At 68.4% G+C, this 27,930-nt stretch overlaps 1 protein-coding gene across 1 annotated transcript; it reads right to left on the bottom strand.

The window, feature by feature from the left end:
- Positions 1-13: 13 nt before the first annotated feature.
- MUC5B (mucin 5B, oligomeric mucus/gel-forming) lies at positions 14-27,930 on the bottom strand. Its single transcript, XM_037039254.1, has 49 exons — positions 27,861-27,930; positions 25,694-25,765; positions 25,121-25,177; positions 24,551-24,812; positions 24,337-24,451; positions 24,125-24,215; positions 23,915-24,021; positions 23,035-23,236; positions 22,547-22,672; positions 22,338-22,455; positions 22,098-22,236; positions 21,727-21,837; positions 21,531-21,600; positions 21,086-21,223; positions 20,586-20,750; positions 20,220-20,314; positions 19,242-19,368; positions 18,768-19,023; positions 18,316-18,371; positions 18,076-18,176; positions 17,821-17,972; positions 17,363-17,501; positions 17,159-17,272; positions 16,157-16,336; positions 15,556-15,795; positions 14,525-14,681; positions 14,135-14,263; positions 13,803-13,947; positions 13,550-13,593; positions 13,277-13,474; positions 7,315-13,065; positions 6,975-7,156; positions 6,538-6,709; positions 5,686-5,936; positions 5,362-5,548; positions 4,946-5,162; positions 4,659-4,837; positions 4,519-4,588; positions 4,181-4,281; positions 3,859-3,890; positions 3,362-3,542; positions 2,931-3,035; positions 2,817-2,854; positions 2,198-2,314; positions 1,792-1,878; positions 1,559-1,681; positions 1,396-1,441; positions 1,163-1,265; positions 14-638 (listed from the first exon to the last, which is right to left on the bottom strand). The coding sequence occupies exons 1-49, from the start codon at positions 27,928-27,930 to the stop codon at positions 437-439; spliced, it is 12,120 nt and encodes a 4,039-aa protein (XP_036895149.1). The 3' UTR covers positions 14-436.

The raw sequence follows: 27,930 nt of genomic DNA, 5'->3' as shown, positions 1-27,930 counted from the left end.
ACCACCATGTGTGCACGATGCTCAGCGTTTATTTTCAAGGTCGGAGCTGGGGGAGCGGAGGTGGTGTTTCGGCCCCGACCCCTCCCTGGCCGCCGCATGGCCGTGGCTGCTCAGCCCCAGATCCAGATGTGGGCAGGCAGGTGTCAGAGCCGTGGGAGGGGCCGCACTCCGAGGACCCCCAGGCCTGCAGTGGGGGCAGCACAGCCCCGCCCCTCTGATGCTGGGGGCGGGCGAGTTGGGCGGCCAGTGGGGAGCTTGTCCCAGAGGAGGCCTGGCGCTGAGGGCGGGCAGGCAACCCGGATGGGCTGGAGGGACTCCCTGCCTCGTGCCCTCCTCAGCTGGACCCCACTGCACTGTCCCCCGCCCCGGGCTGTGGGTTCCACCCAGGGCAGGTGGAAGATGGGTGGGGCGGAATGGCAGCAGACAGTGGGGCCCCCTAGGACAGGACAGAGGCGCGGTCCGTGGGAGCTGCCGGCGAGGGCACGCAGGCATGGGCACAGCTGCACTCCTCCACGTGGGTGTAGGTGTGCTGGATGGCCGTCCCGTCGGGACACTGCAGGGCCACCACCTCCTCGTGGGCCCTGGTCTCCCGGCAGCAGCTGCACTGCCGCCGCATGGCCTGGGCCTCGGGGGAGTACCTGCAGACACGCGACCCCTCAGACGCAGCCTCACCGCCCCAAGCAGCCCTGTGCTCATCTGCATGCTCGGGGCTTCGCCACCCTGCCTGGGGCAGCCCTGTGGGCAGTCCAGGTCATTTTGGATCCCTAGCTTTTCCAGCCAGGCACCCTCTCTTCCCGCACCAAACTTGCTGACCCCACAGACCCCTCCTCCAGGAGCCTGCCCTGGGCCAGTCCACCCGCTTCTTCTGGCCAAGGGCTCACAGCTGGCTACAGCCCAGGCCAGTGGGCCGGCTCTGCCCTGGGGGCCTGGCCGGCGGAAGGCCCTGATTCTGCCCTGGAGCCCTGAGGGGCTCTGTGTAGATGGACAGATGAATGTGGACAGAGGGATGCTCCTCTGTGGTCACCCTCTCCCCTTCCGGACCACCCAGGACCCAGTGCAGGGTGTCAGGCCCAGGGCGGCCTCACGGGTCACGGGGTGGCGATCTGTGCGGCCTGGGCACCTTCCCACGGGCCCACAGGGGGCCTGCAGCGGGCCCACTCACTTGGACACTCCTGGGCAGGGGCCCTCACAGAAGGTCATGTTGACCGGGGCCTCACAGCCCTGGTGTCGCAGCACCGTCCTGTTGACGCGGACCCGGCAGGAGTCTGGACAGAGGAGAGGCAGTGGGGGTGGGGGCACCTCAGTGGGCCCGACCCTGGGGAACTGGCCGCTTGGCCAGTGGGCGGAGGCTGGACGGAGCTGGAGGGCAGGGGTGGGAGGGCAGCTCCGACTTACCCTCTTCCTCGCAGGAGTAGCAGCAGCCTGTTTTCTGGAGGAGGCCCTACAGCAAGGGACAGAGAGAGGGCTGGGGGCAGGCCAGAGCTCCAGAGGGCGGGCCTCCTGGGCGGGGCCTCCCAGGAAAGGCAGCCCCAAGCCGTCAGATACCCCTGGCACACACCCTGCAAGTGGACAGGTCTGGGCAGGCCTCAGGCCTCGGGATCAGCACTGGGACCCCGCTCTGGATCTGGCAGTGGTAGTGGGTACAGTTGTCCACGAGGCCGTTGACCCAGGTCTCGTTGGGCTGAAATGCACGGGGGCGAGTGGAGACCGGGGTGAGGATTACCGTGGGGTCCGGAAGGGCTGGAGGGGAGGGTCTCCCTGGTGGAGGGCTGAGACCCAGCCCCACCTTACCTGCAGCACCTGGCCATCAGGTGTGAGGCAGGCTGTCTGCAAGCACTTCCCACAGCACTGCCCAGCCACCGCCGAATACTGGGAACCCTGGGGGTCAGACAGAAACTTGTCCAGGCCTGGCACTGAGGGAAGGAGGACATCCCCTAGTCCTTCCTTCGCCTCACCCCTGCTTCCAGCTCCCTCTCCATCCACTGCTGCCTTCCTAGAACCCGACCCCAGTCCCCAGCAGCCTGCAAGCCCTGTCCGCCCCTGTCCCCACTCCTTACACACACACACTGTGGTCCTGCTTCGTGACCTCCTTTCAAGGAAAACAAGGCCCCTGCAAAGGTCGAGCTAAAGAATCCACCCTGGGGTCTGGATGCCAGTGACGGAGATGCAACCAGGTGGGCCAGCCAGGGTCGCTCACCTGGGGGCAGGTGGTGTTGCAGGTGTCTTCCTCACAGTGCACGGCTGGCTCCTGGTTGTCCACAGACCGGCAGGTGCATGTGTGGCAGGGAAGGGCTGCTGGGAAGGTGGCCCCGATCTGCAGGGGAGGGTGTGGGTGGATGGCCTGGCGGTGAGGGTGCCAGGCAGAGCCCAGGGCTAGGGGGGCTGGGGGACAGCGAGGCCCAGAGCGGTTCTCTTTCTTCTTCAGATGGTGTGCCCCCGGGCCAGGGGCAGACTGGGAGAGCAGCAGGAGCCCAGGCAGAGGCAGGACGCTGAGGGGCGGGGCTTCTGGGCAGACGGGAGGGGACTAGGAAGGTGTGGCCCTGCCCCAACGACCTTCCAGGAGGAGGCTTCTGGGAGGCCGCCGGGTGTGGGGCCACAGCCCTGCTGAGCTCTCCACACAAGGCGCCCCTCCCATGGGCCCCTGCATCCCCACTGACTAGAAAGGGCCCAGAGCCCCTCTGCCTATCTGCTCCCAGGGCTGGAGGGGCAGATGGCTGGGCGTGTGGAGCCGAGAAGTGGAGGTCCCCAGGGCCCTGGGTGCCCCTCAGTGGATGTGCAGAGCCTGCCGCCCCGCCCCCCGGCTGCTGACCCCTTACCCCGTAGGAGGTGCCGTTGTAGGTGCACAGCTTGGGCCCTGGAAGGGAAGAGGGCGCTGAGGACCTGCGGGGCAGCGGGAGGGCGCCCAAGCACCGCCGCCCCGGCAGACTCACTGCAGGTGAAGGCGGGACAGCAGTCGTCCTCCCGTTGGGTGCGGACCAGCTCCTCTCGGGGCCCACACTGCGGGGGGCTCTGCTGGCAGGTGCTCGTGTTGCAGACTGCGGGACAAGCGGGGTGCCGTCGGGGTGACCCCTGCCCCCCTGCTGCACCCGTGCCCACGGTGTCCCCACATAGGAGCCAAGGAAGTGTTTTTCTCTGGCCCTTCTGGGATTTCTTCAGGTCCCCTCATGGTCGCCTCCCTGGGCCTTCCCAAGTCCCTGGACGGACCAGAGGTCACCAGCCTCACTTGTAGGAGGAAAAACGACCCCACCTCAAGGGTCCAGCGGTGGTCAGACCTGCCCACGGGCCCTGCTGGCTGGGAGTGCTGTGCCCCCGCTCGGCTGCCCCAGCCCCCGCCCCCGGCCCACTGGGGAGCGGGGCTCACCGCACAGGATCTCCAGGCAGCACGGGCTGCCAGCCTGGGGCCTGCTCACCGGCACGAAGCCAGGCCGGCCGCACTCCGGGGGCTGGGCCTGGGCCTCACACCGCACGGGGACGCACCGCACCGACACAGAGTCCTTGTCGCACACGCAGGTTTGGCAGTTGCTCACCCACTGCTCCCCAGGCTGCAACAGAGCAGGCCAGGGTCCCCAAGGGCTCCCGGACGGTGCCCAGGCCTCTCGGGCTGCGCCCAGCCACAGGCCAGACCCTGGCCCTCAGCTTGGCCTGGTCAGCGCTTGGCCCCCCTTTCCAGCCCCTTCTCGGGAGCAGCCACCGTAACAGCATACTACACACCCAGGTACCTCCCCCAACCAGCCCCACCACGGCCGACACGGCAGAGCCGGCCGACACAGCAGAGCCAGCCGCTCCAGCCCAAGAGCACGTCGTGCTCCCTCCTTCTGCTTGAGTGGGGTGGGGCCGGGTGGGGGCAGAACCACTCACGAATTTGGGAAACCCGTCTGGTCCCACGCAGGCTGGAAGGAAAGGGGAAAGGCAGTCACTGGAGGTCCTGGGGTTTGCGGCATGGTGGCAGGGGCCCCGGGCCACAGGGACATGTCCTCTCAGGCCTGGCCATGCCCCCAGCCAAGGCCCCTGCCCTCCCACCGGGAACAGAGACCCCTAGAGAGCTCATGGGGGGGGCTGCACCGCTGCCTGCAGGACAGGCCGGCGCTGGACGGGGACCATGGATGGTCTGACGCGCGGGGCCACCCCACCCTATGGTGCCCTCCGCCCACTCTGCGCCCTGGTCACGGGCAGTGCTTACGGCACTCGGGCACACAGATGTCCGTGTAGGAGTTGAAGAGAATGTGGCTGTCGGGACAGAAGCAGCCCTCCACCAGCCTCTTGCTCTCTGGGGTCTGTCTCCTGCAAGGTGAGGGGGGCGGCCTAGGACCCTCCGTCCAAGGGCACGGGCAGCGAGACGGAGAAGGGCCACAGGCATGGGTGGTCAGCTGCCCTGAACACCCCGTGGGGTCCAGGTTGGAGGTCTGGGTGGGGGAAGAGCACCCCAGAAATCGTGGCCCCTCCTCCCGTCTCCTTCTGGCTGCTCCCAGGCCCTTCGGACACTGTCCCCACAGCTCCCAGGCCCCGGCCAGTGCTCACCTGGAGTCACAGGACCTGGGCTGTGCAGGGCCACACGCCTTGTACACCTTTTCAGGTGGGCAAGTGAGGTCTGGGGGCACAGAGAAGGGTGTCAGGTGGGCCCAGGAGGCCAGGGCCCCTGGCGGCTGCCCCAGACTCACCGCACAGCCCGCCGGTGGCATTCCGCCAGTTGCTGCATGCGCCCCGGGCACGGCAGAGCGCAGCATAGGCCTCCAGGCTCTGGCAGGGTGCCTGGGGGTGGCTGCTGTGGCAGGCGTCACTGACGCAGGTGCTGAAGAACAGGCCAGGTGGGAGGAGGTCGTGGCACTCTGCGAAGACACTGTGGGCAGGGCAGCCAGAGGTTGGTACAGAGCGGGGGAGCTGGGCCCCAGCAGGCCCACCGCCCCAGGACAGCCCAGCACCCTGGGGCAGGGGTGGGGGGGCTCACTGGCTCTGCAGCAGCTCACAGAGGGGCGCAGCGGGGCACGGGGACGCAGAGGGAGCAGAGGGTGCCGGGGACAGGGAGTGGGCGGCGGTCGTGGGGGCGCCTGTTGGTGCCCAGCAGCTCCCGGGGACCAGCCAGTCCTTGGCCATGTCCTGACAGGTGGGGGCCAGGGTGCCGTCTGGCCGGCGGCAGTCGTCTGTCCTGTCGTTGGTGCAAGTGCCTGGGGAGTCAAGGGCCAGAAGGGTTACCCTGGGGACCAGGCTGAGCACCCTGCCGCCCCGGCCATAGGCCTCTCACCTTCCCCTGCGCCCCACTGGAGTTATTGGTTTTGAACCACCAATCACAGCCCGGAGCAGATGGCTGGGGGCGTGGCTGAGTCTGGGGGTGCTGCGAGGAGCGAGGGGCGTGTCCCCACTCACCGCACTGGCCCTCCGTGTTGTTGCCGAAGTGGCTATAGGACAGCTGGATCTGGAAGACGTGCCCATCTAAGGTGACGCTGACGCCGATGGCCGGAATGTCGACACGCACGGTGGTGCTTCCGGTCATGGACACATTCACACCGTCCTTGCTGAAGCCATGGCTCACCGGGACCTGGTCGAAGAGGACCTGGGGACACATTGGGGGACCTGTCGCAGGGGCCCAGGGGCCCCAACTCGGCACCCACCCCTCGGTGCCGACACGCGCCTGGTGGCTGGGTCCCTGTCCCCCACTGGCCTGGGTGCCACTTGCTGCCCCGCACCCACCAGGCTCTCCTCCTGCCCGCTGGCGCTGGTGGTGGTGGTGAGGACCACCTCCATGGACTCGTAGTAGACGATGAGGGCGCGGGGACACGAGGCTGCGGCCGCCCTGCAGTAGTGGCTGTCGAGCAGGATGGAGAGGTTGCCGAGGTGGCGGTGGATCTCCCTCACCAGCACGTGGGTGCAGGTGTCCAGGAAGGTGTAGTGGGTGCCGTCGAAGGTGACGTAGTTGGAGCCCCCCCAGCTGCTGCAGGAGCCTGTGGGCACAGACCATGTCCTCACCCAGTGGCCCCCGGACGGCTGCCTGGGGGGCCCCCGCTGGCCCCTACGGTGTCAGCAGCTGCACTTAGGAAATAGGCGAGTGTGCAGGCTCCGGGCCTCAACGACTCATCCACTGAGACCCCGCAGGTGCGGCCTCGTCGGGAAGGGTCTTCACAGCTATTGCTAAGTGAAGGGTCGTGAGATGAGGTCCCCCCGGGTTACCAGCTAGGTGGCCCTGAACCCAATGACGAATGTCCTTAGAGAAGATGCAGAAACCGGAGAGATCCTGTGAATGGGGTGGGGGTGGGGCACACAGCCACCACCCAGGAGCAGCTGGACGAGGCAGGAAGGGCCCTCCCCTGACGCTCTGGGGAAGTGTGGCCCCGTGACACTGACGCCGTGGGCCTCCAGGCCGAGGACAGCCATTCGAGCACCTATGGTGCGCTCCTTCCTGGGAGCAGTGCCACAGAAGGTCACTCAAGACCTCAGGAAATGTGCCCCCGCAAACCCGCTGCCAGGAGTACTCGCCCTTCAGGAAGGGGAAGGCCTCCACTCCGGCCCCGCCCCGACGCCGCCCCGCCCCCTGCCGCCTCTCACACTCGCACTCGTAGTGGAACTGGCAGCGGTCCAGTGGGCTCTGCACTTTCACCGGCAGGTGCCCGTTCACGCAGGTGCCCTTGTCCACAGGCTTTGGCTTCTGGAGGGAGATGCGGTTGTCGCCCTCGCACCGGGCCACAGTGCAGTCCTCCAGCGTCCAGGTCTCGTTCACCTGGTGGAGAGGGGACACCAGCTCGCTGGGCAGGCGCAGGACACCGGCCCCCCGCCCCGTGCCACCGCTGCAGACATGGCCCCTGAGGCCTAGAGGACAGCTGTCCCCCGGCCTGGCATGGCCCCAACCCTGTGCCCCCTATGGCTACAGACCCCCCATGAAGAGCGCACCAAGGGTTGTGGGTTGTTGCCCAGATGGACGCAGCAGCAGCCCCTGACCCCCAGCACACAACAAGGACAGGAGGCAAGGAAAGCAGAGCACACACCTGCCGGGGAGGGTCCGTGAGGTTGCAGCCAGGAGGTGGGGACGTTATGTGAGGGGCAGTCGGGGACTCGGGGGACGAGGTAGTAGTGCACAGGCCCTGGAAGCGGTCAAGTTCGCACTGCTGGTTGCAGATGGCATAGAAGGGGCAGCCGGCTTGGTCAGTCCTGTTGTAGACAATGTCCCCTGTGGAAGACAAAATACACACATAAAACACCCTGGCCAGCCCAGGAGATGTCCACAGGAGCAGGTGTCCTCCCCCAAGGCAGAGGGTCGGGGCACTGACAGGGGGAATCAAGGGTCAGGTCCGGACGCCTGAGAGGAGGGGACGGCTCCCCACTGACCTGGGGAGAAGAGCTGCCCAAACGCCCGGCAAAGACAGGAAGTGGTGGGGGCCGCTGACGACGGGCCCTGGGTGGTTCCCGGCAAGGCGCTGGTGGTCCCAGGAACGGGGGGCGAGGGGGATTCCCAGGTGCTGGCCCCTGGGCTGGAGGTGGCCTGGGTGGTGCTGGCTGTGGTGCTGGGGCCTCCCGTCTGGCGGGTGGTCCCAGGGGATCCAGTTAGGGTGGTGGCCGTCGTGGAGGGCCGCCCGGAGGTGGGGGTGCTCCCCGAGGGCGAGGACGGGGCCGTGCTGGTGGCCGGGGTTGAGTGGCAATGGCTGTAGTCGTCACAGCAGAGCACGCGGATCTGGTAGTTGAGGCACATCTGGAAGCGGCCGACCTGGTCGCTGTTGCGGCACACCAGGCCCTGCCCCAGGCTGCACAGCACCACCTGGCCCAGCTGCAGGAGCGGCACCCCGGGATGGGACTCGGCTCGGCACTCCAGGCCCACGGGCCGCGCACACAGGGGCTGGCCGGCGGCCCGGAGGTTGTCGAAGGTCTCAAAGTCGCCGCCCGAGGGCCCGGGCATGGGGTGGCTCTGGTCCAGCCAGTCTGTCCAGGCGCAGCGTGGCAGACACTTGCTGGTCCTGCCCGGTGTGCTGGTGGTGACCGAGGGCACCCTGGGTGAGGTCCGGGTCAGCACGGGAGTCGCCGTAGGACTGGGGGCCGCTGACGACGGGCCCTGGGTGGTTCCGGGCAAGGCGCTGGTGGTCCCAGGAACGGGGGGCGAGGGGGATTCCCAGGTGCTGGCCCCTGGGCTGGAGGTGGCCTGGGTGGTGCTGGCTGTGGTGCTGGGGCCTCCCGTCTGGCGGGTGGTCCCAGGGGATCCAGTTAGGGTGGTGGCCGTCGTGGAGGGCCGCCCGGAGGTGGGGGTGCTCCCCGAGGGCGAGGACGGGGCCGTGCTGGTGGCCGGGGTTGAGTGGCAATGGCTGTAGTCGTCACAGCAGAGCACGCGGATCTGGTAGTTGAGGCACATCTGGAAGCGGCCGACCTGGTCGCTGTTGCGGCACACCAGGCCCTGCCCCAGGCTGCACAGCACCACCTGGCCCAGCTGCAGGAGCGGCACCCCGGGATGGGACTCGGCTCGGCACTCCAGGCCCACGGGCCGCGCACACAGGGGCTGGCCGGCGGCCCGGAGGTTGTCGAAGGTCTCAAAGTCGCCGCCCGAGGGCCCGGGCATGGGGTGGCTCTGGTCCAGCCAGTCTGTCCAGGCGCAGCGTGGCAGACACTTGCTGGTCCTGCCCGGTGTGCTGGTGGTGACCGAGGGCACCCTGGGTGAGGTCCGGGTCAGCACGGGAGTCGCCGTAGGACTGGGGGCCGCTGACGACGGGCCCTGGGTGGTTCCCGGCAAGGCGCTGGTGGTCCCAGGAACGGGGGGCGAGGGGGATTCCCAGGTGCTGGCCCCTGGGCTGGAGGTGGCCTGGGTGGTGCTGGCTGTGGTGCTGGGGCCTCCCGTCTGGCGGGTGGTCCCAGGGGATCCAGTTAGGGTGGTGGCCGTCGTGGAGGGCCGCCCGGAGGTGGGGGTGCTCCCCGAGGGCGAGGACGGGGCCGTGCTGGTGGCCGGGGTTGAGTGGCAATGGCTGTAGTCGTCACAGCAGAGCACGCGGATCTGGTAGTTGAGGCACATCTGGAAGCGGCCGACCTGGTCGCTGTTGCGGCACACCAGGCCCTGCCCCAGGCTGCACAGCACCACCTGGCCCAGCTGCAGGAGCGGCACCCCGGGATGGGACTCGGCTCGGCACTCCAGGCCCACGGGCCGCGCACACAGGGGCTGGCCGGCGGCCCGGAGGTTGTCGAAGGTCTCAAAGTCGCCGCCCGAGGGCCCGGGCATGGGGTGGCTCTGGTCCAGCCAGTCTGTCCAGGCGCAGCGTGGCAGACACTTGCTGGTCCTGCCCGGTGTGCTGGTGGTGACCGAGGGCACCCTGGGTGAGGTCCGGGTCAGCACGGGAGTCGCCGTAGGACTGGGGGCCGCTGACGACGGGCCCTGGGTGGTTCCCGGCAAGGCGCTGGTGGTCCCAGGAACGGGGGGCGAGGGGGATTCCCAGGTGCTGGCCCCTGGGCTGGAGGTGGCCTGGGTGGTGCTGGCTGTGGTGCTGGGGCCTCCCGTCTGGCGGGTGGTCCCAGGGGATCCAGTTAGGGTGGTGGCCGTCGTGGAGGGCCGCCCGGAGGTGGGGGTGCTCCCCGAGGGCGAGGACGGGGCCGTGCTGGTGGCCGGGGTTGAGTGGCAATGGCTGTAGTCGTCACAGCAGAGCACGCGGATCTGGTAGTTGAGGCACATCTGGAAGCGGCCGACCTGGTCGCTGTTGCGGCACACCAGGCCCTGCCCCAGGCTGCACAGCACCACCTGGCCCAGCTGCAGGAGCGGCACCCCGGGATGGGACTCGGCTCGGCACTCCAGGCCCACGGGCCGCGCACACAGGGGCTGGCCGGCGGCCCGGAGGTTGTCGAAGGTCTCAAAGTCGCCGCCCGAGGGCCCGGGCATGGGGTGGCTCTGGTCCAGCCAGTCTGTCCAGGCGCAGCGTGGCAGACACTTGCTGGTCCTGCCCGGTGTGCTGGTGGTGACCGAGGGCACCCTGGGTGAGGTCCGGGTCAGCACGGGAGTCGCCGTAGGACTGGGGGCCGCTGACGACGGGCCCTGGGTGGTTCCCGGCAAGGCGCTGGTGGTCCCAGGAACGGGGGGCGAGGGGGATTCCCAGGTGCTGGCCCCTGGGCTGGAGGTGGCCTGGGTGGTGCTGGCTGTGGTGCTGGGGCCTCCCGTCTGGCGGGTGGTCCCAGGGGATCCAGTTAGGGTGGTGGCCGTCGTGGAGGGCCGCCCGGAGGTGGGGGTGCTCCCCGAGGGCGAGGACGGGGCCGTGCTGGTGGCCGGGGTTGAGTGGCAATGGCTGTAGTCGTCACAGCAGAGCACGCGGATCTGGTAGTTGAGGCACATCTGGAAGCGGCCGACCTGGTCGCTGTTGCGGCACACCAGGCCCTGCCCCAGGCTGCACAGCACCACCTGGCCCAGCTGCAGGAGCGGCACCCCGGGATGGGACTCGGCTCGGCACTCCAGGCCCACGGGCCGCGCACACAGGGGCTGGCCGGCGGCCCGGAGGTTGTCGAAGGTCTCAAAGTCGCCGCCCGAGGGCCCGGGCATGGGGTGGCTCTGGTCCAGCCAGTCTGTCCAGGCGCAGCGTGGCAGACACTTGCTGGTCCTGCCCGGTGTGCTGGTGGTGACCGAGGGCACCCTGGGTGAGGTCCGGGTCAGCACGGGAGTCGCCGTAGGACTGGGGGCCGCTGACGACGGGCCCTGGGTGGTTCCCGGCAAGGCGCTGGTGGTCCCAGGAACGGGGGGCGAGGGGGATTCCCAGGTGCTGGCCCCTGGGCTGGAGGTGGCCTGGGTGGTGCTGGCTGTGGTGCTGGGGCCTCCCGTCTGGCGGGTGGTCCCAGGGGATCCAGTTAGGGTGGTGGCCGTCGTGGAGGGCCGCCCGGAGGTGGGGGTGCTCCCCGAGGGCGAGGACGGGGCCGTGCTGGTGGCCGGGGTTGAGTGGCAATGGCTGTAGTCGTCACAGCAGAGCACGCGGATCTGGTAGTTGAGGCACATCTGGAAGCGGCCGACCTGGTCGCTGTTGCGGCACACCAGGCCCTGCCCCAGGCTGCACAGCACCACCTGGCCCAGCTGCAGGAGCGGCACCCCGGGATGGGACTCGGCTCGGCACTCCAGGCCCACGGGCCGCGCACACAGGGGCTGGCCGGCGGCCCGGAGGTTGTCGAAGGTCTCAAAGTCGCCGCCCGAGGGCCCGGGCATGGGGTGGCTCTGGTCCAGCCAGTCTGTCCAGGCGCAGCGTGGCAGACACTTGCTGGTCCCGCCCGGTGTGCTGGTGGTGACCGAGGGCACCCTGGGTGAGGTCCGGGTCAGCACGGGAGTCGCCGTAGGACTGGGGGCCGCTGACGACGGGCCCTGGGTGGTTCCCGGCAAGGCGCTGGTGGTCCCAGGAACGGGGGGCGAGGGGGATTCCCAGGTGCTGGCCCCTGGGCTGGAGGTGGCCTGGGTGGTGCTGGCTGTGGTGCTGGGGCCTCCCGTCTGGCGGGTGGTCCCTGGGACCCCGGTGCTGCCCCCAGAGATACCAGTCACAGAGGTTGTGGTGGTCAAGAGGGGGCTGGTTGTCACGGTGCTGTAGACCAGGGTGGTTCCAAATGTGGGACTGCTGGTCAGGACCCTGGGGGTGGTCTGCATGTTGACCGTGTGCAGCGGGGCTGTTTCCGGGGCACTTGATGGGGCCAGCCCTGTGGTGGAGGGCGTCCGAGAGGGGGTGGGTGTGTTTTGGGTCGAGGACAGGCCCTGAGGTGTCAGTGTCGAGGACGTGGGGCAGTTGGGGGCCCCCTCGCAGCAGAGCACTCGGATGTTGTAATTGAAGCACATGTTGAACTGGCCCTTCTGGTCCCAGTTCCTGCACACCAGCCCGGTCTGCAGGCTGCAGCTGACCACCTGGCCGATCTGGTCCAGGCTCACCTCTGGGTAGTTCTCTGCCCGGCACTCAATCTTCTGGGGCTCTGGGCACATCTTGCCGCCCGCGGCTCTGATGTTGTCATAGGTCTCCATATCTCCGCCTGCAACCCCAGAGGTGGGGAAGTCCACATCAAACCATTCTGTCCACTCGCACTTGGGCTCACAGCCGGTCACGCCAGGGCTGGTGGTGGCCTCCGTGGTGGTCATGGGCACCTGGGTCCCTGTTCTTGGTGTGCTCGTCCCAGTGTGTGATGGAGGCGGTGGGCGGGTGGCGACTGTGCCTGAAGTGCCCACTGGTGTTTTCGTCGTCGGTGGAGCTGCGGCTGTCGGCACTGTCTCTGGCGTCACGGTGGGTCCTTGTGAGGAGCCCCCCGTGGTCCCCAGCGGGGCTGTGGCCCTTGTGGAGGCGGGAGGAGTCGTGGGGCGCCTCGAGGCAGCGGTGGCGGTGGTGGCAGGGCTGTGCCCCTCACAGTGGCTGTAGCTGCAGCACAGCAGGCGGACCCTGTAGTTGAAACACATCCTGAACAGGCCCCCCTGCTCGGCATTCCTGCAGACCAGGCCGAAGCTGGGGTGGCAGTGCACCCGCTGCCCCAGCTCCTCGGGCCGCCTGTCTGGGAAGCCCTCGGCCCGGCACTCTATGTCCTGGGGCCGCTCGCACACGGCCCTGCCTGCGCTCCTGATCTTGTCGAGGGACTCAACATCCCCCCCAGCCTCCTCAGACTGGGGGTAATCCTCGTCGAACCACTCCGTCCAACCGCACCGGGGCTGGCAGGTGGTGCTCGGGGCCTCGGAGGTGCTGGTCTCCCAGGTCTCCGTGGTCAAGGCCGTCGACGGCTGGATGGTGGGGGTGGCCGAGGGCCTGGGGCTGGGCCTCTGACTGGGGGCTGGGCCTGGGGGGGTGCTGCAGGGCACGTAGTCGCAGCAGAGCACCCGCAGTTCGTAGTTGTGGCAGAGGGGGGGGTTCTGCTCGCTGTTGAGGCAGGTGAGCCCCCGCGCAAGGTCGCACTCCACCTTCTGGCCCAGCTGCTCCAGGGGCGTGTTGGGAAGCAGCTGTGCCCTGCACTCGATGCGACTTGGACCCGGGCAGAGCTGGTGGCCCCTCTGCCTCAGGTTCGAAAACGTCTCAAAGTCGCCACCTCCCATGCCAGGCTGTGGGTGGCTGCCGTCATACCAGGCCGACCAGTGGCACAGCTCACGCACACACACGGTGGAGAGGGTGGGGACCAAACCTGTGGGGGTGGAGCAGGAGACCTGGTTACCCTCCTCTGCGTTCTTGTCAGCATGCCCCGGAGGTAGGGTGATGCACGTCCCCTTGCTCCAGGGTGGATCCGAGGGCCCTGGCCGAATCTCCATCCATCCCTGGCCCCCGGGCTTCTGCACTGAGCAACTGTTGGGTCTCCTTCCCTCAACCAGACAGGGGCATCCCCAAGGTCATCTTACCTGTGGTGGAGGGCGGAACCACGGTGGAGGTGAAGGTGAAGGGTGTGGTGGAGGGTGTTCCGGGACATTGCGTGGTCTTCCGGGTAATTGTGCCGTTGGTTCCGCAGACAGCAGTCAGGCAGGCACCCAGCCCGTCGGTCGTGTTGTAGATGACGTCCCCGTAGCCGTAGGTCTTACCCTCGTAGGTGCACTTACAGGCTGGGAGTCAGGGTAGATACAATGCTCAGAGGAGCCCCAGCCCCCAGCGTCCCAACCAACCAAGCCCCTCCTTACCGGCGAGGCTGTGTGTGCACCGGATGCCGTCTGGGGCGCAGTCACTGGGAGGAGAGAAAGAAGCTGAGGCCCTAAGCGGCCCCGCCTAGCCCCTCCCCCATTCATTCAGGCCCCGCCCCACCACGCCCCTCGCTAGCTCCGGTCCCGCCTCACCCATCTCCACCAACTCTGGCCCCTCCCCGCCTCGGCCCCGCCCCCTCAGCAGTTCCGTCCCCGCCCAGCTCCCTTGGCCCCGCCCTAGCCGCCCCCTCACCAGCTCCGGCAGTTCTCCGCTGTGGGGACACTGGTACCAACTTCGTGGTAGTTCCCGTCGTCATCGTAGCAGCCACACTGGGCCACACACCTCATCTGATCCTCACTGAAGAACGGCTTGTTGGGCGGACACTTAGGGTAGCAGCCTGGAGCGGGCAGCCGGCGGGAGAAGACTCACCCTCCAGTCCAGGGGAGTCCCCGCCGCCACGCCCCGGGGACGCCACGTGCTGGTGGCTGCAGCCCACGTGCGCCGCGGCGCCCACCCCGCCCCCCGACGCCTGCGCAGTGTCCTGGGGTGAGGGGGCGGGGCTCCCCGAGACGCCGGCCCCTCACCTTCCTGGCCGGGCAGGTCCATCAGGCAGCGCCCACTGGGGTTCCGGCAGGTCCGCAGGCAGGGCACCCCGCAGGGCTGGTAGTGCCACTCGCACTCGCCGTGGGGGTTGTAGTAGTCGCAGAACAGGGCTGCGCGTGAGGGACAGAGGCCGAGGGCCAGCAGAGGCTAAGGCGCCAAGCCCGCGCGGCCAGCCCGCTCGCCCTGGGAGGGGAGGGTCTCGGGCATTCACCGATGTTTCATTTCTCAGCCCTGGACTCGCAGCCTGTCCCCGGGAGCCGTCCCATTTGGGGGTGACCTGAGTGCCTGGTCTTCTCGGCTGAGCCCAGGGCAGCCTGCCTCCTCCCGCCGCCGCGCACCCGCCCTTCGCACCACGGCGGAGCCCGACTCACGGCAGACGTCGGGGGTGCGCCAGGACACGCACACGCCCGCCTCGCGGCAGGCCTGGGCGTAGGCGGCCACGGCCGTGCAGAAACACTCGCAGTCGCCGCCCGAGTCGCAGGCGCACGCGTCGCTCACGCAGGCCTCGTAGTACTTGGTGGGGTCGACCTGCGGGCCGGGGGCAGGGGGCCACTTAGCGGTGGAAGAACCAACACACACTGGCTCGGCTCGGGGGCAGCAGCCCACCGCTGTCTAAGACCTGTGACCGGGGCGGGAGGCGGTGGCGGAGGCTCTGCCCAACGGGCACCTCCCCGTCCCCTCTGACCGCACCTCACCCGACCTTTGTTGCCCTGCTCGGCATCCCGCTGGAGTGCACTCCAGCCCTCCTTGTGACTGTGGGGTGCTGTCCTGACAAATGGGAGACTGCCGTCTCTTTGGGGTGGGGGAGCTACCCCCCACCCACACTCTTTCCTCCCAGATGGCAGAGCCGAGGGAACCCCAGCCACGTGGGGTCGGGGGTCAGGCTCAAAGGACTTTCTGAGTCGGAGGGCATGTGTGGGGGGCCTCAGCACAGCAGGCCTGCTCATCTTTGGGTGGGTCCCAGGTCAAGAAACAGCCGGTGAGTGGGCACCGGTGTCCTTGTCACAGGAAGGACCTCTGGTTAGTCTCTGAGGCTGATCCTCGCCCTATGCACCACACGGCCTGACTGGGCGTTGGCAGGTCAGGGAATGGGGTGGGGGGGGCCAGGGCAGAGCAGGGGTCGCACCAGGGCTGTAGGACCAGCAGCCCTGTTTCGGTTTCCAGGGGTGGAGGGATGCAGTGAGGCCGCTCTGTGCTGGGAATGGGCACCCCAGCGCCTGCCCAGTGGGAGGTCCAGACAGTGTGCCCTGCTCATGCTCAGTGTTCAGTGGGGAGAAGATCATCTGTCCACTGAGGCCCAGCCCGGGCCACATTCAGCTTCCTCCCAGAGGGAGGGAGGCCACCCCATCTGCCAGCCCTCAGCCCTGGGCCCCCACGCCCAGAGCCACTGCCCACCCCACACCTGAGAATGGCAGGTCTCGAATGTGGCGCTGTTGAGGAGGCTGCATTGCTTCTGCGCCCAGGACTTGCGGTAGGGGTTGGCGGTGCAGGGGTCCCTGGGGGCTGGGGCGTCTGGGCAGGACGGGGAGAACTTCCAGCTGTTGCCAAACTCCAGAGCGTCGCCCACCACGGACTGGCTCCGCGTGGTGAAGTCGTTGAGGGCGTTGTCGTCGAAGTTCCCGCACAGCCCGCAGACCCTCCCCTGCGGACGTGGAGACAGGGGGGCCCGTGGGGCTGGGGCTGTAGGGAGCAGCCTGGCTGGGGAGGGGTGAGTGCAGGGCACCTTGCAAGAGGACAGGTGCACAGGTGGACAGGAAGACAGGCAGGAAGCCAGCCAGGGAGGCAGGCCGGCGGGCAGGTAGACAGGTAGTCAGATGGGTGGATGAACAGGTGGGCGGGCGGGCATGTGGACAGAACAGGCAGAGGGACAGGTGAGCAGGTGGGCACACCCATTTCCAGAAGCCTGGCCCTCAGCGGACTGTCAGCTGCCAGAGGGTCCCGGAGGCCAGGCCTGTGAGGGAGCTCTGTCCCTGCCTGAGGGTCCGCAGCCGGCCTGCCCTCACCTTGTAGTCCTGGTGCAACCGGATGAACACGCTGGTCTTCCGGTCCCAGGACACGACCAGGCCTCTGCGGGTCTCGATGGCCAGATGGGTGCCCATGTATCGGATCCGGTAGGGCAGGTCTCCGCCCAGCCCCCTCTGCACCACCTTGTAGGTGCCTTCATGGAGTATCACCTCATAGTTCTGTGGAGGGGCGCAAGGGAGCTGAGGGGCCGGGGCCCGCCCCGAGGCCCAGGGCGGGACCCACAGGTGCACAGGGGCCCGAGGCGCCGGGCTCTGACACGTCAGTGATCTGGCGAGAGGCTGGGCACGGTGTGTTGGGTGGACAGTGGGAGGCCTCGGGCCCAGCAGAAGGTGGCGGAAGGCGCCAGCCGAGGCCCTGCCCCTGTGTCCAGCACTCTGTCCCGCACCGCTCACCTCATGCCCACTCGGGCTGCCTCCCTGCTGTTCTTCCCGCTGCCCCTTCAGGAAGCCACCCCCAGCCCACACCTCTGCCCCCCACCCTGTGAGCGACGGCCTCCCTCGACTGGAAGGGGGTGTCCCGGCTGTGGTGGGCGGAATGGAGGCCCCCAGAACACAGTCCCTGTCCTAACCCTGGAAACTGCACCAGGCCTGGTCTGGGGCACTTTGCAGATGTGACTGGGTTTGGGGGGCCTGAGCCCAATGATGGGCGTCCCTGTAAGAGAGGAGTGGGACGCACAGGCAGAGACTGGAGGGACAGGGCCGGAGGCCAGGACTGACGCCTGGAGCCCTAGGAGCAGGGGAGGGGCAGGCCCGCCCCAGGAGCCCCGGGCTGTCACAGCACTGCCCCACCTGCATGTCTGAGCCCTGGCCTCAGAGCTATGAGGGAATGAATCTCCCCGGTCTCAGTGGCTGTGGCCACTTGTTACAGCCACCCCAGGTCACAACGCAGCGGGAGGGCCAGGGGCCCCCGGGCGGGGGACCTCAACAGGGTGAGCCAGGCAGCTGCTGAGAGAGGGAGAAGGTTGGTCGGCACCCCCTCACCTCCAGGAAGAGCTTGATGGCCTTGGAGCAGGTGACACCCGTAGTCCCACAGGGAACGTTCTCGGTGACAATTCGGAAGGTGCCGTTGGTGCTGCCGTTGCCACCACAGTGGTCCTGGGACAGGGAGAGACGCCACCCAGGTCAGGCCCGGAGCCCGCTGGCCCTACAGGTGGAGCGAGGGGGAAGCGAGGGCAGAGCGCGTACCTGGGCCAGCGTGTACTCGCAGCTGCCCTCAAAGCTGTACCGCTCACCATCGAAGGTGATGAAGTGGCTGTCCCCATAGGCCACGCAGGTGCCCAGGCAGGGCCTGTGGCTGCAGTCCCACCTGCGGTTCCGGCAGGTGCTGCAAAGCGGGGAGAGGGAGGTCCTGCTCACTGGGCCTCGGCGGGAACAGTGTTGGGGACCCGGCTGCTACGCATTGTGAGAGGTCAGAGGACGCTGCTTCTGCAGCTCTCGGCAGTGGCCGCCCTGCCACATGCTGGGCCCCTGGGGCACCTTCCAGAGGACCCATGGGACCGAGCTTTCCCAGGGTGGGGGCGGTGCCAGGCCTGAGCGCCTCTCTGCTCCCTGCTGAGGACCACCGGGCCACTGTCCCTGAGGCCTCGCAGCTGCCACTCTCTGCCCACCACCCACAGCAGCCCCCTGAGAGGCCCCACACCCACCAGGTGTTACAGTCCACCCTGATGGTGTCTCCGGGCCGGTAGAAGGCCCCGTTGTGCAGACAGGGGCAGTCCTCCTCGGCCACGCAGCCCCCAGTGCCATCGGACAGCAGCCCTGGGGGGCAGACACAGCCGGACACGCAGTGTGCGCTGAACTGCAGACAGAAGGGAGCTGGTCAGCGACGCGCCCCCTGCCGCAGCCGGGGGGGGGGGCACGGCCTCAGGACAGTGACGTGGCCCCGCCCCCCGCTGACTCACGCAGTCCACGTCCAGCATGTGGCAGCTCCGGAGGCACTCGGCCCCGACCGTGCCGGCCGAGGCGCTGCTGCAGTCCAGGTGCACCATGGGGGCCACGCAGCCTGTGGGGGGACCGCTCCCTGGGTCTCGGCCTTGCAGCTGGGGCCCCGCCCCGGGCCGGCAGAGGCTCCCCCCCGCTCCCCCCGCTTCCCCTTGAGTGGGGCCCCTGGCCGGCAGCTGGCGGTGGGGGAGGGGCAGTACCCGTTCTGGTCTGCTCTGCGGTGCCCAGGCAGCTCAGCTTCCCCCCGGTGCACGAGCTACGAGAGAGACGGTGACCAGCCTGGCCAGCTGACCCTGGCCAGCAGGGTGCAGGGCGGGGCCCTGGTCCCTGGGCGAGGGCGTTGCCTATTGGTGGGGTTGTGGTGGAGGCCCCAAACTTCGCAGAGGCTCTCGAGAACGTGAGCAAAGAGGCAGGAGCCAGCCCCCTCAGGATGTGGCCCGGCCGGCGAAGGCGCCCAGTCGGGAAGGGTGCTGCACCCACCCAGCCCCCTCCGTGGGCCCTGGACCCTCAGAACTCCCTCCTGGGCCCGGGGAGGGGCCCTTCTTTGCCGAAGGGCTGAGCAGTGGGCAGGCAGTTCCCTCCCCTGGGGGCCCCTGAGTGTGGGGCGGGGCGTCGGGAGGGACTGCTCAGGGAGCTGGGCAGCGGCCCTTACCACACCACGCCGTGGTCATGCACCACCTCCCCGGGAGCCACCACAGAGCCATGGAAGTAGCAGGGACAGGCCTCAGCAGACACACAGTTGCCTGTGTCGTCCAGGAAGGTGCCTTGGGGGCAGGTGCAGCCGTCCATGGGCACGAAGGTGACACCACAGGTGACGTCAGTCTCACTCAGGGCCCGGCAGGTGGGCTGGCAGCCGCTCACCACGTAGGAGTAGCTCTGGGACTTGGGGCAGGAGCTCATGTACTTGGCTGGGGACGGGGCAACACTCAGGTCAGTGGCTGAGCTGGGGTGTAAGTGGCCTGAGACTCAGTTTCCCCCCTGGAAGCGGGTTGCTACGGGCACCAGGTTCTAGGTTGGGCGGGGGAAGGAAGTGCCAAGGTCCTGCTGAGGACCCTGGGTGGGGGTGGCTGTCCTGGGGTCCCCAGCACCCCACCCAGCCTGGGAAGCTGGGGCCCCGCCCACTCACCGCAGACGCCGGCCCTCCAGCCGCTGAGCAGCACGCCCCGGGCGGCGCAGGCCCGGACGTAGGAGGACAGGGCGGCGCACAGGCAGTCCTCGCTCCTCTCGCAGTTGCAGGTGTCAAACAGGCAGTGCTGGGGATGGGCGTCGGGCGTCAGGGGCCCCGCCCACCAGAGCCCCCCACCCCGTGGAAGAGGGACACCCTGCCAGCCTGAAGCTCCGCCCCCAAGGAGGGCCCATGGCACAAACTAAAGCAGGTGGGGACCTCCTGCCACCAGGAGAGACACGACCCACTCAGGGGTGGGACAGGCCGTGGACGGGGGGAGCAGGAAAAAGGCGTGTGGCTGGGCTGAGCCGGGCTCTGCAGGAGGGGTCTCTGCAGGACTGGAGCAAGGTCCAGTGAGAACCTCTGACACGGCTCTGGCTGTTTCTCCTGGGGGTCCTGGATGGGGTGGGAGAGTGGGGCAGGGTGGGGCCCCCCAGGTGGGGCCCCCACTCCCAGAGGGGCACAGGCGGGCCATCTTCCTTGTGTGCATGCCCGCCGGGGGTGGAGTCCTATGCATTTCAGAGCTTTGAGCTTCCAGAAAGCTGTCGGGGCGCCAGCGGCTGGGGGCTGGATTGTGTCCCCCCGAAAGGTAGCCCCTGGGGCCTGTAATGGTGACCTGGCCTGGGCAGGTGTGACTAAGCAAAGACTAGGTACCTAGCATGGGCCCTGGCCCAACATGACCAGCATCCCAATGAGGAGACTCACAGACCCAGGGGACAGAGGGGCCCCAGGCGACACACAGACGCCAAGGCTGGGGTGAGGAGGCCGCAAGCCCGCAAAGCCCAGGCCTGGGGCCCCAGCAGCTGGGAGGGGCAGGAAGGACCCCCCGGACCCCTCCACGGGAGCTGGCCCTTGACAGAAGAACCTCGAAGGGAGGCTTGGCGGGGGGGTTGACAGCTGCGGGCGTGCTGGGCCCGGGGCCCAGGGTCAGGGTCTCACTGAGTGGAAGGGCGCAGGGCTGACGACGGAGTGGCAAGGTGAGAAGGGGCCGGCGGGGTCCGTCAGCAGGGAGCACCAGTGCTGGGCGTATTTCTCTGCGAGAAGGGACACAGGGGGACTGTCACCGGGCACAGCTCGCCGCCTCGTCCCCAGCGCCCCGGCTTCTGCCCCACGCCACGCAGGCCCTGCCCTGGCTGTGGGGCTCGCCCACTGCCACATGGGCAGCAAGAGACTCTGTCCAGAGACAGGTCCCAACACCCCAGACCCCACGGCCTGCAGGCAGATATTGGGGTTCCCCCACCCCCGCCCGCAGCGCCCAGGCGAGACGGGGGCCCCCTGTGCAGACGGGCCCCAGGGGCGGGGTACCATTCTCCACGCTGAGGGCGCAGGGGTCCTCAAAGCTGTTCCTGACATTGGGGCAGGCGGCCTGTGTCTTCCAGGTGTTGGCGAAGGCGGCGGCCGTGCCCTCCACCACGCCGCTGAGGGTCCGGAAGTCGTCGGCCTGGTTCTGGTTGAAGTTCCCGCAGAGACCTGGGGCCCGGAGGGCTGTCGGTTGGCCGGCCGCCCAGCCCAGCCAGCCCCTGCCCCGCTCCCAGGGGGTTCTCCCACCCCGTGATTGCAGCTGTAGTTCCCGAGGGGGTCGGTGCCTGTGTGAAGCTCCCTGAGCGAAGGCGGCCTGGCGTGCTCTCTATCCCCCGGCCCCCCGCCCCGCCACGGGTCAGACCGAGAGGTCACCCGGTGCCCTTGGAGCCGCTGCCTCCCCAGCCCCGCCTCCTGCCACCCTCTGCACCCCCTACTTGTAGCCACAACCTGGGTCCTGCTCCGCCCCCACTGCCCCAGCTCCTCTGGGCCCCGCCCAGCCTCACCGCACATCTGGCCTCGGTAGTCAGGGTCCAGCCTGAGGAACACCTGCATGAGGGGCACCAGCTGCACCTCCAACTGCAGCCCGAGGCCGGTGTGCACCAGGATGAAGAAGGTCGAGGGCCTGAAGACCACGATGTTCGCTGCAGGGAGAGAGGCACCGTCTGAGGCCAGGCCCAGCCAAGCTGACCACCAGTGCCTGAGGCTCCCCACACCTGAGACGGCCCGGGAGGGCGGACAGGCTGGGACAGGCGTCCTGTCCTCCGGGACCTGGGAGTCACGACCGCAGACCACTGACACCCCACCCCACCCCGGCAAACCAGCCCTGGCATGTTCTGGAACTGCCTAAGGCCACAGAGAGCCACTAGGGGGCCCAGCAGGCCCAGGACAGGCTCCCCCTGGACGTGGCCCCGCTGTCCCCAGGGCCCCGCTGTCCCCGGGGCCCCGCACCTGCGGACAGGGGCAGCTGGGTGTAGATGGAGTTCAGGAAGACCCCGCCGTTGGCCTGGATCTGGATGATCTGGGAGGGGAGGTGGGGCCACGGTCAGCGTGGGCAGCGGCCACGGGGTTTGGGGAGGGAGTTGGAGGCTGTTCCCCCGTGCACCCGGCCCCACCCCTCTCGCAGGCGTTGGGGCAGGACCCTCACCGTGACCCCGCCGTTCAAGCTCAGTGTCACAGTTTTGAGGCAGTTCTCGTTGTCTGTCAGGCCGCACTTCCGCAGCTCGGCCAGCACGGCAAAGTCGCCATCTGCACATTTCTAGGGCCAACCGGGTTGGGGGGCTGAGTGTGTGCGTGTGCGTGTGGGTGGTGGCCCTGTGCCCGGGCGCCCCCACAGGCCGCAGGCTCTCGGGGCCTCTGCACCTGCTGTCGCCCCCAGGAGCTTATCTTGGGGTCTCGGAGCCCCTCAGTGCCCTGTGAGTGTGAGCCCAGGGGCTTCCCTTTCAGGATGGGACCCAGGAGGGGGCTGTGGGAGTTTCGCCCCCTCCCACGGCCACCAGGGACCCTTCCCGGCCCTACCTTTGACAGAACGTAGCCGCAGTCACCATGCAAGTCATAGAGCCTCTCGTCGTAGGTGGAGACGTGGGAGCCGCCCGTGACGGAGCAGATGCCGGGGCACAGGAGGTCCTGACACTGCCACAGCCCCCCGGAGCAGGTGCTGGGGGCCACGAGCAGAGCACCGGTGAGGCATGAGCGGCGGGCGGGCCCACCCCACGCACCATGCCCCAGGTGGGATGGGGCGGGGATGGGGGTTCCTACCAGGAGCTGCAGCTGGTGGTGAAGGAGGCCCCTGGGGTGTAGGTGCGGCCGCCGTGGCTGCAGGGGCAGCGGTCCCGGGGAAGGCAGCCGGTGTTCGTGACGTCATCCAGCACCGTGCCTGGGGGGGGTGAGCAGGTCAGCGGCACTGGTGTGGGGGACGGGGGCCAAGTGTCCTGGTGGGGGCTGCCCCTGAGGGCCGGGGCACCTGCCTGGGGGGCAGAAGCAGCCGTCCACGCAGTGGTCCTCGCACAGCTGGGAGCGCTGCGGGTTGGAGCAGGTGTCCGCGCAGGGCGAGCCGCACTCCTGATGCTGCATGTTGAGGGGGCACGTCCGGGCTGCGGGGGGCAGGGGGGAGCGCGTCAGGCGGCCGGGTGCCCAGGAAGGCTGCCTGCACTCCCACCTTCCATGTGCCAGCGAGGGCCCCCTGGAGCCACTGCGGGGTCTCAGCAGCCACGGCTCTGCTTGTCCCGCCTCCTGGGTTCCGCTGAGCTTAGCTGGCTGTGCCCCAGTCGGGCCCTCCCTGGGGGTGTCCCCGGCCCCCTCTGCCTGGCACACTCCCCTCAACTCTCCGCCCGCCCTCGCCCTGTGGCACCCAAGGGGCTTCGCCCACCCTGTGTCCACAGATGCCAGGTGCGCCCCCAGTGTCACCCCCTCCTTGAGGTGGGCGCAGGGCCCAGGCCCCATGCCGGGCACTCACGGCAGAGGTCTGGGCTCCTCCAGTTCTGAGGCCGGCCCCCAGCATGGGCACACTGGCGGGAGTACTCGGTGAAGGTGGAGCATGGGCAGCTGGGGCAGCGGCACAGGTCCTGGGCGCAGGCCACGGCGTAGACCTCGGCGTCTACCAGCTGGTTGCAGGATTCAAAACCTGGGCCCCACAGGGTGCGGCGGCAGACGCCGTCCTGGGGAACACAGGGGCTGTGTGGGGACCCTGCCCTGCAGCCCTCACCCCTCTTCCCTGTGGCTCCTCCCACCTAGTCTGCCATCTGCCTGTCCACCCGTCCACCTCCCGCCCACTGGTCCTCCTGCTCAGTCGATGAATGTGCGGGCCCCGGGGCAGAGCCCTGCTGGGCTATGGAGAGAGACTCACACGCTGTCCCATCCCCACCTGGCGCTGCAGGACACACGTGGGGCTCCCCAGAAAGGTGCAGGCCCCGCCCGTGGCAGTGCCCAGCCCCCCTTGAGCAGAACACCCTCCTTCCCCAGCCACACCTTGACCGGCAATGTCCCAATTTAATGCTTAGAGTTTCAGCTGGTTTTGAGGGTGCCAGAGCTTCCAGGCCTCTCCCAAAGCTGGGGTTCTCCCAGCGCATTGGAAGGGCTCCTGGTGAGCCACACGCTTGGCAGGACGGTGGGGGCATGTTTGCACACACACATGGGCCCACTCACGGAGACGGGGATGCTCACCCACTCAGATGTGTGTGGGCACGGGTGGCACGGAGGGTGCCCCCAGTCCACCAGACCCTCCCCCACCTGCCCCCCTGGGTCCTTCCACCCCGGAAGCCTGAGACTGTCCTCTGGCCGCCCTCATGCCCTGGGGGCAGGGGCTGCAGGGGGTCCGGGCCCCGAGAAGCACCCACCTCCATGGTGCAGTTGTCGGCTGGGGAGGGCTGGGGGTCCTCACACTGCTCTGTGGGCCCGTCCAGCTTCTGCAGGTTCCCGAACTGAAGCGGGGTCAGCCTGGCATCTGCGGAAAGGGGGTGCTCCGTGGGTGGGGGCTCCCCCGGGGCGGCTGTCCGTGCCCAGGCCCCGCACCGACCAGCCCCTGGCCCTGCCCCGGTGGCGCTCACTGTGGCTGTAGAACTCATTGACGGCACGGAGCCCGTTGAAGTCCCCACAGAGGCCGCAGGTCTGGTTGGCGTACTTGGGGTCCAGCTCCAGCTGCCAGGGAGAGGGGGGCAGCTCCAGCCTCTGCAGGCCCACCAGGACCCCCGCCAACCCCCAGCCCACCTGCTGGGGCCCCTGCAGCCGGGGCAGGAGGGGCAGGGAGCAGGCCTCTCACCAGGGCACTGTCCTCTCCGTTCCACATGAAGGTCAGCACCAGCCTGACGGTGACCTTGATGTAGCTGCTGCTCTGCTCCACCAGGAGGCCGGCCCGGCTGTAGGGCAGCTCCTCCCTGCGGCACAAAGCTCTGGTCCCCACTGGGCCCTGGCTCAGGCCCGGGTCCGGTGCCTCTTGTGGTTCTGACCCCGGAGCCCACCCACACCGGGCTCACCGCTGCCCGTCAATGAGGATGGAGCCGTTGGAGACCTCCAACACCAGCCCCTGGGTCTTGAGGATGACATGGGTGATGACGGGCCTGGAGCCGGCCTGGCCGCGGCGTAGCTGCACGTTGAAGTCCTCGTAGGCGGCCCCGCAGTGCGAGGAGAAGATGTAGTTGCAGAGGCCGGGGAAGTGGAAGATGTCGCCGTCGAAGGTCTTGTAGTGGAAGTTGCCCCAGGTGCTGCAGACCCGCCCGTTGTGGGCCGGGTTCAGGGCTGTGGGGAGAGTGTGGTGGGGTCCCCGGGACACAGCCGCAGGCACCCAGCCCCCACAGGAGGGGCACACAACTGGGGAACGGGAAGCCCAGAGGGTGGCCACCCTGCAGCCGCTGCCCCTGCCCCTGACCCTCCTGACTTGATGCCCAGCCCAGCACCCCAGCAGGCCCCCGGAGCTGTCCCCAGGGGGGTGCCCTGACCTGCGCCCGAGGCCATCCAGCTGCCCCTCACTGTCCCAGCTTTACCCTAGATCGCTGACCCCCAGGGCTAGCAACCCCCCGACCCCATCAGCAGAAGTGTCCACTTACGGCTTATGGTGGGGAAGCCAGGGATGGTGACAGGTGGGAGGAAGATCATGGCCCGGGCTGCAGAGGGAGCGCAGGTCACAGCGGGAACACTGCCCAGCAGTGACGCCCTGCCTGGGGCCTCACCTTCCTCACAGCCCCCCGGGAGTGACAGGAGCCTCCCGCCAACGCTGACACACCCCGGGGGGCGCAGGACTAATGGTGGCCCCCGCTGGAACCTCCCGCCCACCTGAGGCTCGCTCCTGCCCTGTGCTTTTCTGTGTGTGCAGGGCCCTGAGTGGGTATGAGTGTGTGCATACGTGTGTGTACATGTGAGTGCGAGCACGTGAGTGCATGCATGTGTGTGGACATACGTGCGTACTGATCGTGTCGACATGTGAGCACATGAGTCCATGCATGTGCGAGCATGTGAGCATCTGCTTTGAGTCTTCGATTTCTTTCTTCTCGCTCAGCCCCTCCACTGCCTCCTCCCCTGGGCAGACGGGGCCCGGGAAGGGTCCCCGTGCATCACGGAGCTGATGTGGGAAAGGGCCTGTCCCCGCCGCCCTGGCCCTTCCACCCGCACAGGCCAAGTACCAGTGTCCACCCTCTGACCGTCCTTGATGGCCGATGCGCTGGCCCAGCTCAGCTCCCCGCTGTCCTGCGTCTCTGTGGGAAAAGGGGACGAGGTCAGTGAGAAGCGGGCCTGACACCACCCCCCTGGTGGCCCGTCTGGGGGCCCAGGGGCCGGTCTCCAGGGGCTGCAGGCTGGCAGCTGCAGGAGCACACTCTGGCCTCCAGGTCACTCAGACAGACAGGACGCAAGCCCCCCCCCGCCAAGGGTGGGAGCTTCTGGCAGGGTCCGCACCTCTTCAGTGTCCTTGTGCCGACCCCCCACCCGGCTGCGAATTCCGGTGGTGCCTCATCCCTCTTCTCGAAGGCGACAGGGCAGGAGAGTGCAATCAGGAAGGGGCGTTGGCCCCGCTGACCCCGGCCACCTCGGGGAGAGGGCGCAGCCCCATCCCACAGCCCTCAGGGAAGGACAAAGGCAGGCTTTGTTGGGGAGAAGGGCGCACGCAGCTGGGGAGGCTTCCGGGCGTGACTTAGCAAAACCCAAGACCGGAGCAGCTCCGGGCAGCGGAGAGCCTGGAGCCCCAGGGCTGAGTGGCTGGGGTGGCCTGTGTCCGCCGCCTCCAGGCAGGGCCTCCCCGGCCAGCCTGACCTGGGCCGAGCCCCGGTGACCTCTCGCTGCCTCAGTGGACAGACCTGAGGCCCCAGACCCCCTGCTACCAGGCTGGGGTGGGGGGGACCTTTACATGGCCCTGGACCCCTTCCCCGAACCTGCGTTTCGTGGGGGTGGGGGTGGGACAAGGTGGGACCCCGGTGTCCCCATGGCGGCCATCACAGCAATGGCTGCTTCCTGCCTGGCTCTCCCAGCTAGACCACAGCACCTGGCACCCTCGGCACCGGCCCCGCGTCCACCTGCCCTCACCTGGGAGCCCAGCTGCACCCTTCACCCATCTGTCCACCTGACCCCTGACCTGCCGCCCCTCCTGCCTGTCCTTGGCCTCGTCGAGAGAACCCCAGTCACATGGCACACCCTCCTCTGAGCTCCTTTCCAGGAGAATTGGCTCCACTCCGGGCCCTCCTTGGGCGGGCGGGTTGCCCAGGGAGCCTGAGCCTCTATCACTCACCGGAGAAACACCCCCTACCAACCCATCACTGCACATCCCCATGCATGAAGGCCCCCACTCAGGGCCCACCCTCACCGACCCGTAACGGAGGCTTTGGCCCATGGGGACCCCACCCACCACGGCGCCCCTGCCCCCACCTCGCCTCAAGGGGTTTGCTCCTGAGAAGGAGGCAGTGAGTGGAGGGTAGGGTGGGGCTCACTGCAGGCCCCCCTCAAGTGCAGGGCCCAAGGTTGGCAGGCCCCCAGGAGCCTGGAGGAGCCCCGCCAAGCGGGGTCACAGCTTCAAAAACCGGCGCCCCAGATGGAGCAACAGGCCAGACTCCCACCTCCGCCAGGAGGTGCTCTGGGAAAGGCCCCCTCGCCTCCAGCCTGGCTCGCCCTGGGAAAGGGGGCAGAGAGCTGGGCTCTGGGAGACAAGCGCTCCCCTTCACCACTGCCTTTCACCCACCCAGACCCCCAGCTCAGGGGGAAGCACTGTGGGGACAGCCTGTAGGAGCTGGTACAGCTGGGAAGAGGTGGGGACAGGTGTCACCCAGAGGGCCCCTGAGGCTGCCTCTTTTTTGCTGACTGTAAATATTAGGGATCCTGCTGCTCCCAAGAAGCTGGGGGCCATGGGGCCTTGGGGTAGAGGGATGACAGACAGACAGACAGACAGACAGGCAGAGGCGGAAGGCTGAGCAGCAGGTGTGGTGTGGGGGGACGGATGTGGCTCCCTGCTGCTGGGCTGCCTGCCCACGCTGTGGCAGCCCTGGGTCCAGGAGGGACCTCCCTTTCCTGAGGGCAGAATGAAGGTGCGCCACCGGGCAGGGGCCGGTGCCTGTGGCTGCCCCTGCCCACCCCGATGGGGGCCTCACGGGCAGCAGGGAGACCCCCAGCCTCAGCCCGCTCACCAGCACTCACCCCGCCCAATCCTGGAGGCCAAGACCCTCTTGGCGCTTTCCCCGGGGCACCCAGCATCTCCCGGACACCTGGGGTGCGGTCCTGCCTGTCCATTCTCAGAAGGAGGAGCCCCAGGTGAGCGACCCGCGGAGGCCGCCCAGGCTGTGACTGCGGGTGAGGGTAACACCTTACCTGCCTTCTGCACCAGGGGCAGGGCCAGGAGGGCCCACGCCAGTGCCCGGCACCCGCCTGGGGGGCCCAT

The sequence above is a fragment of the Sturnira hondurensis genome, unplaced genomic scaffold, assembly GCF_014824575.4.
Source record: "Sturnira hondurensis isolate 20B ecotype Veracruz unplaced genomic scaffold, ASM1482457v3 Scaffold0025325, whole genome shotgun sequence".
Taxonomy (NCBI): domain Eukaryota; kingdom Metazoa; phylum Chordata; class Mammalia; order Chiroptera; family Phyllostomidae; genus Sturnira; species Sturnira hondurensis.
Note: the sequence above shows the minus strand (reverse complement) of the source record. Positions and strands in the feature narration are given on the sequence as shown.

What these genes read in the sequence shown, in the direction of transcription:
- MUC5B (XM_037039254.1), bottom strand. Translation starts at nt 27,930, where the DNA reads ATGGGCCCCCCAGGCGGGTGCCGGGCACTGGCGTGGGCCCTCCTGGCC. An exon ending in ACCACCAGCTGCAGCTCCTG is followed by an intron (nt 22,237 to 22,337) that starts GTAGGAACCCCC and finishes CGTGGCCCCCAG; the next exon opens with CACCTGCTCCGGGGGGCTGT. An exon ending in CCCTGCCCAGGAGTGTCCAA is followed by an intron (nt 639 to 1,162) that starts GTGAGTGGGCCC and finishes GCGTGTCTGCAG; the next exon opens with GTACTCCCCCGAGGCCCAGG.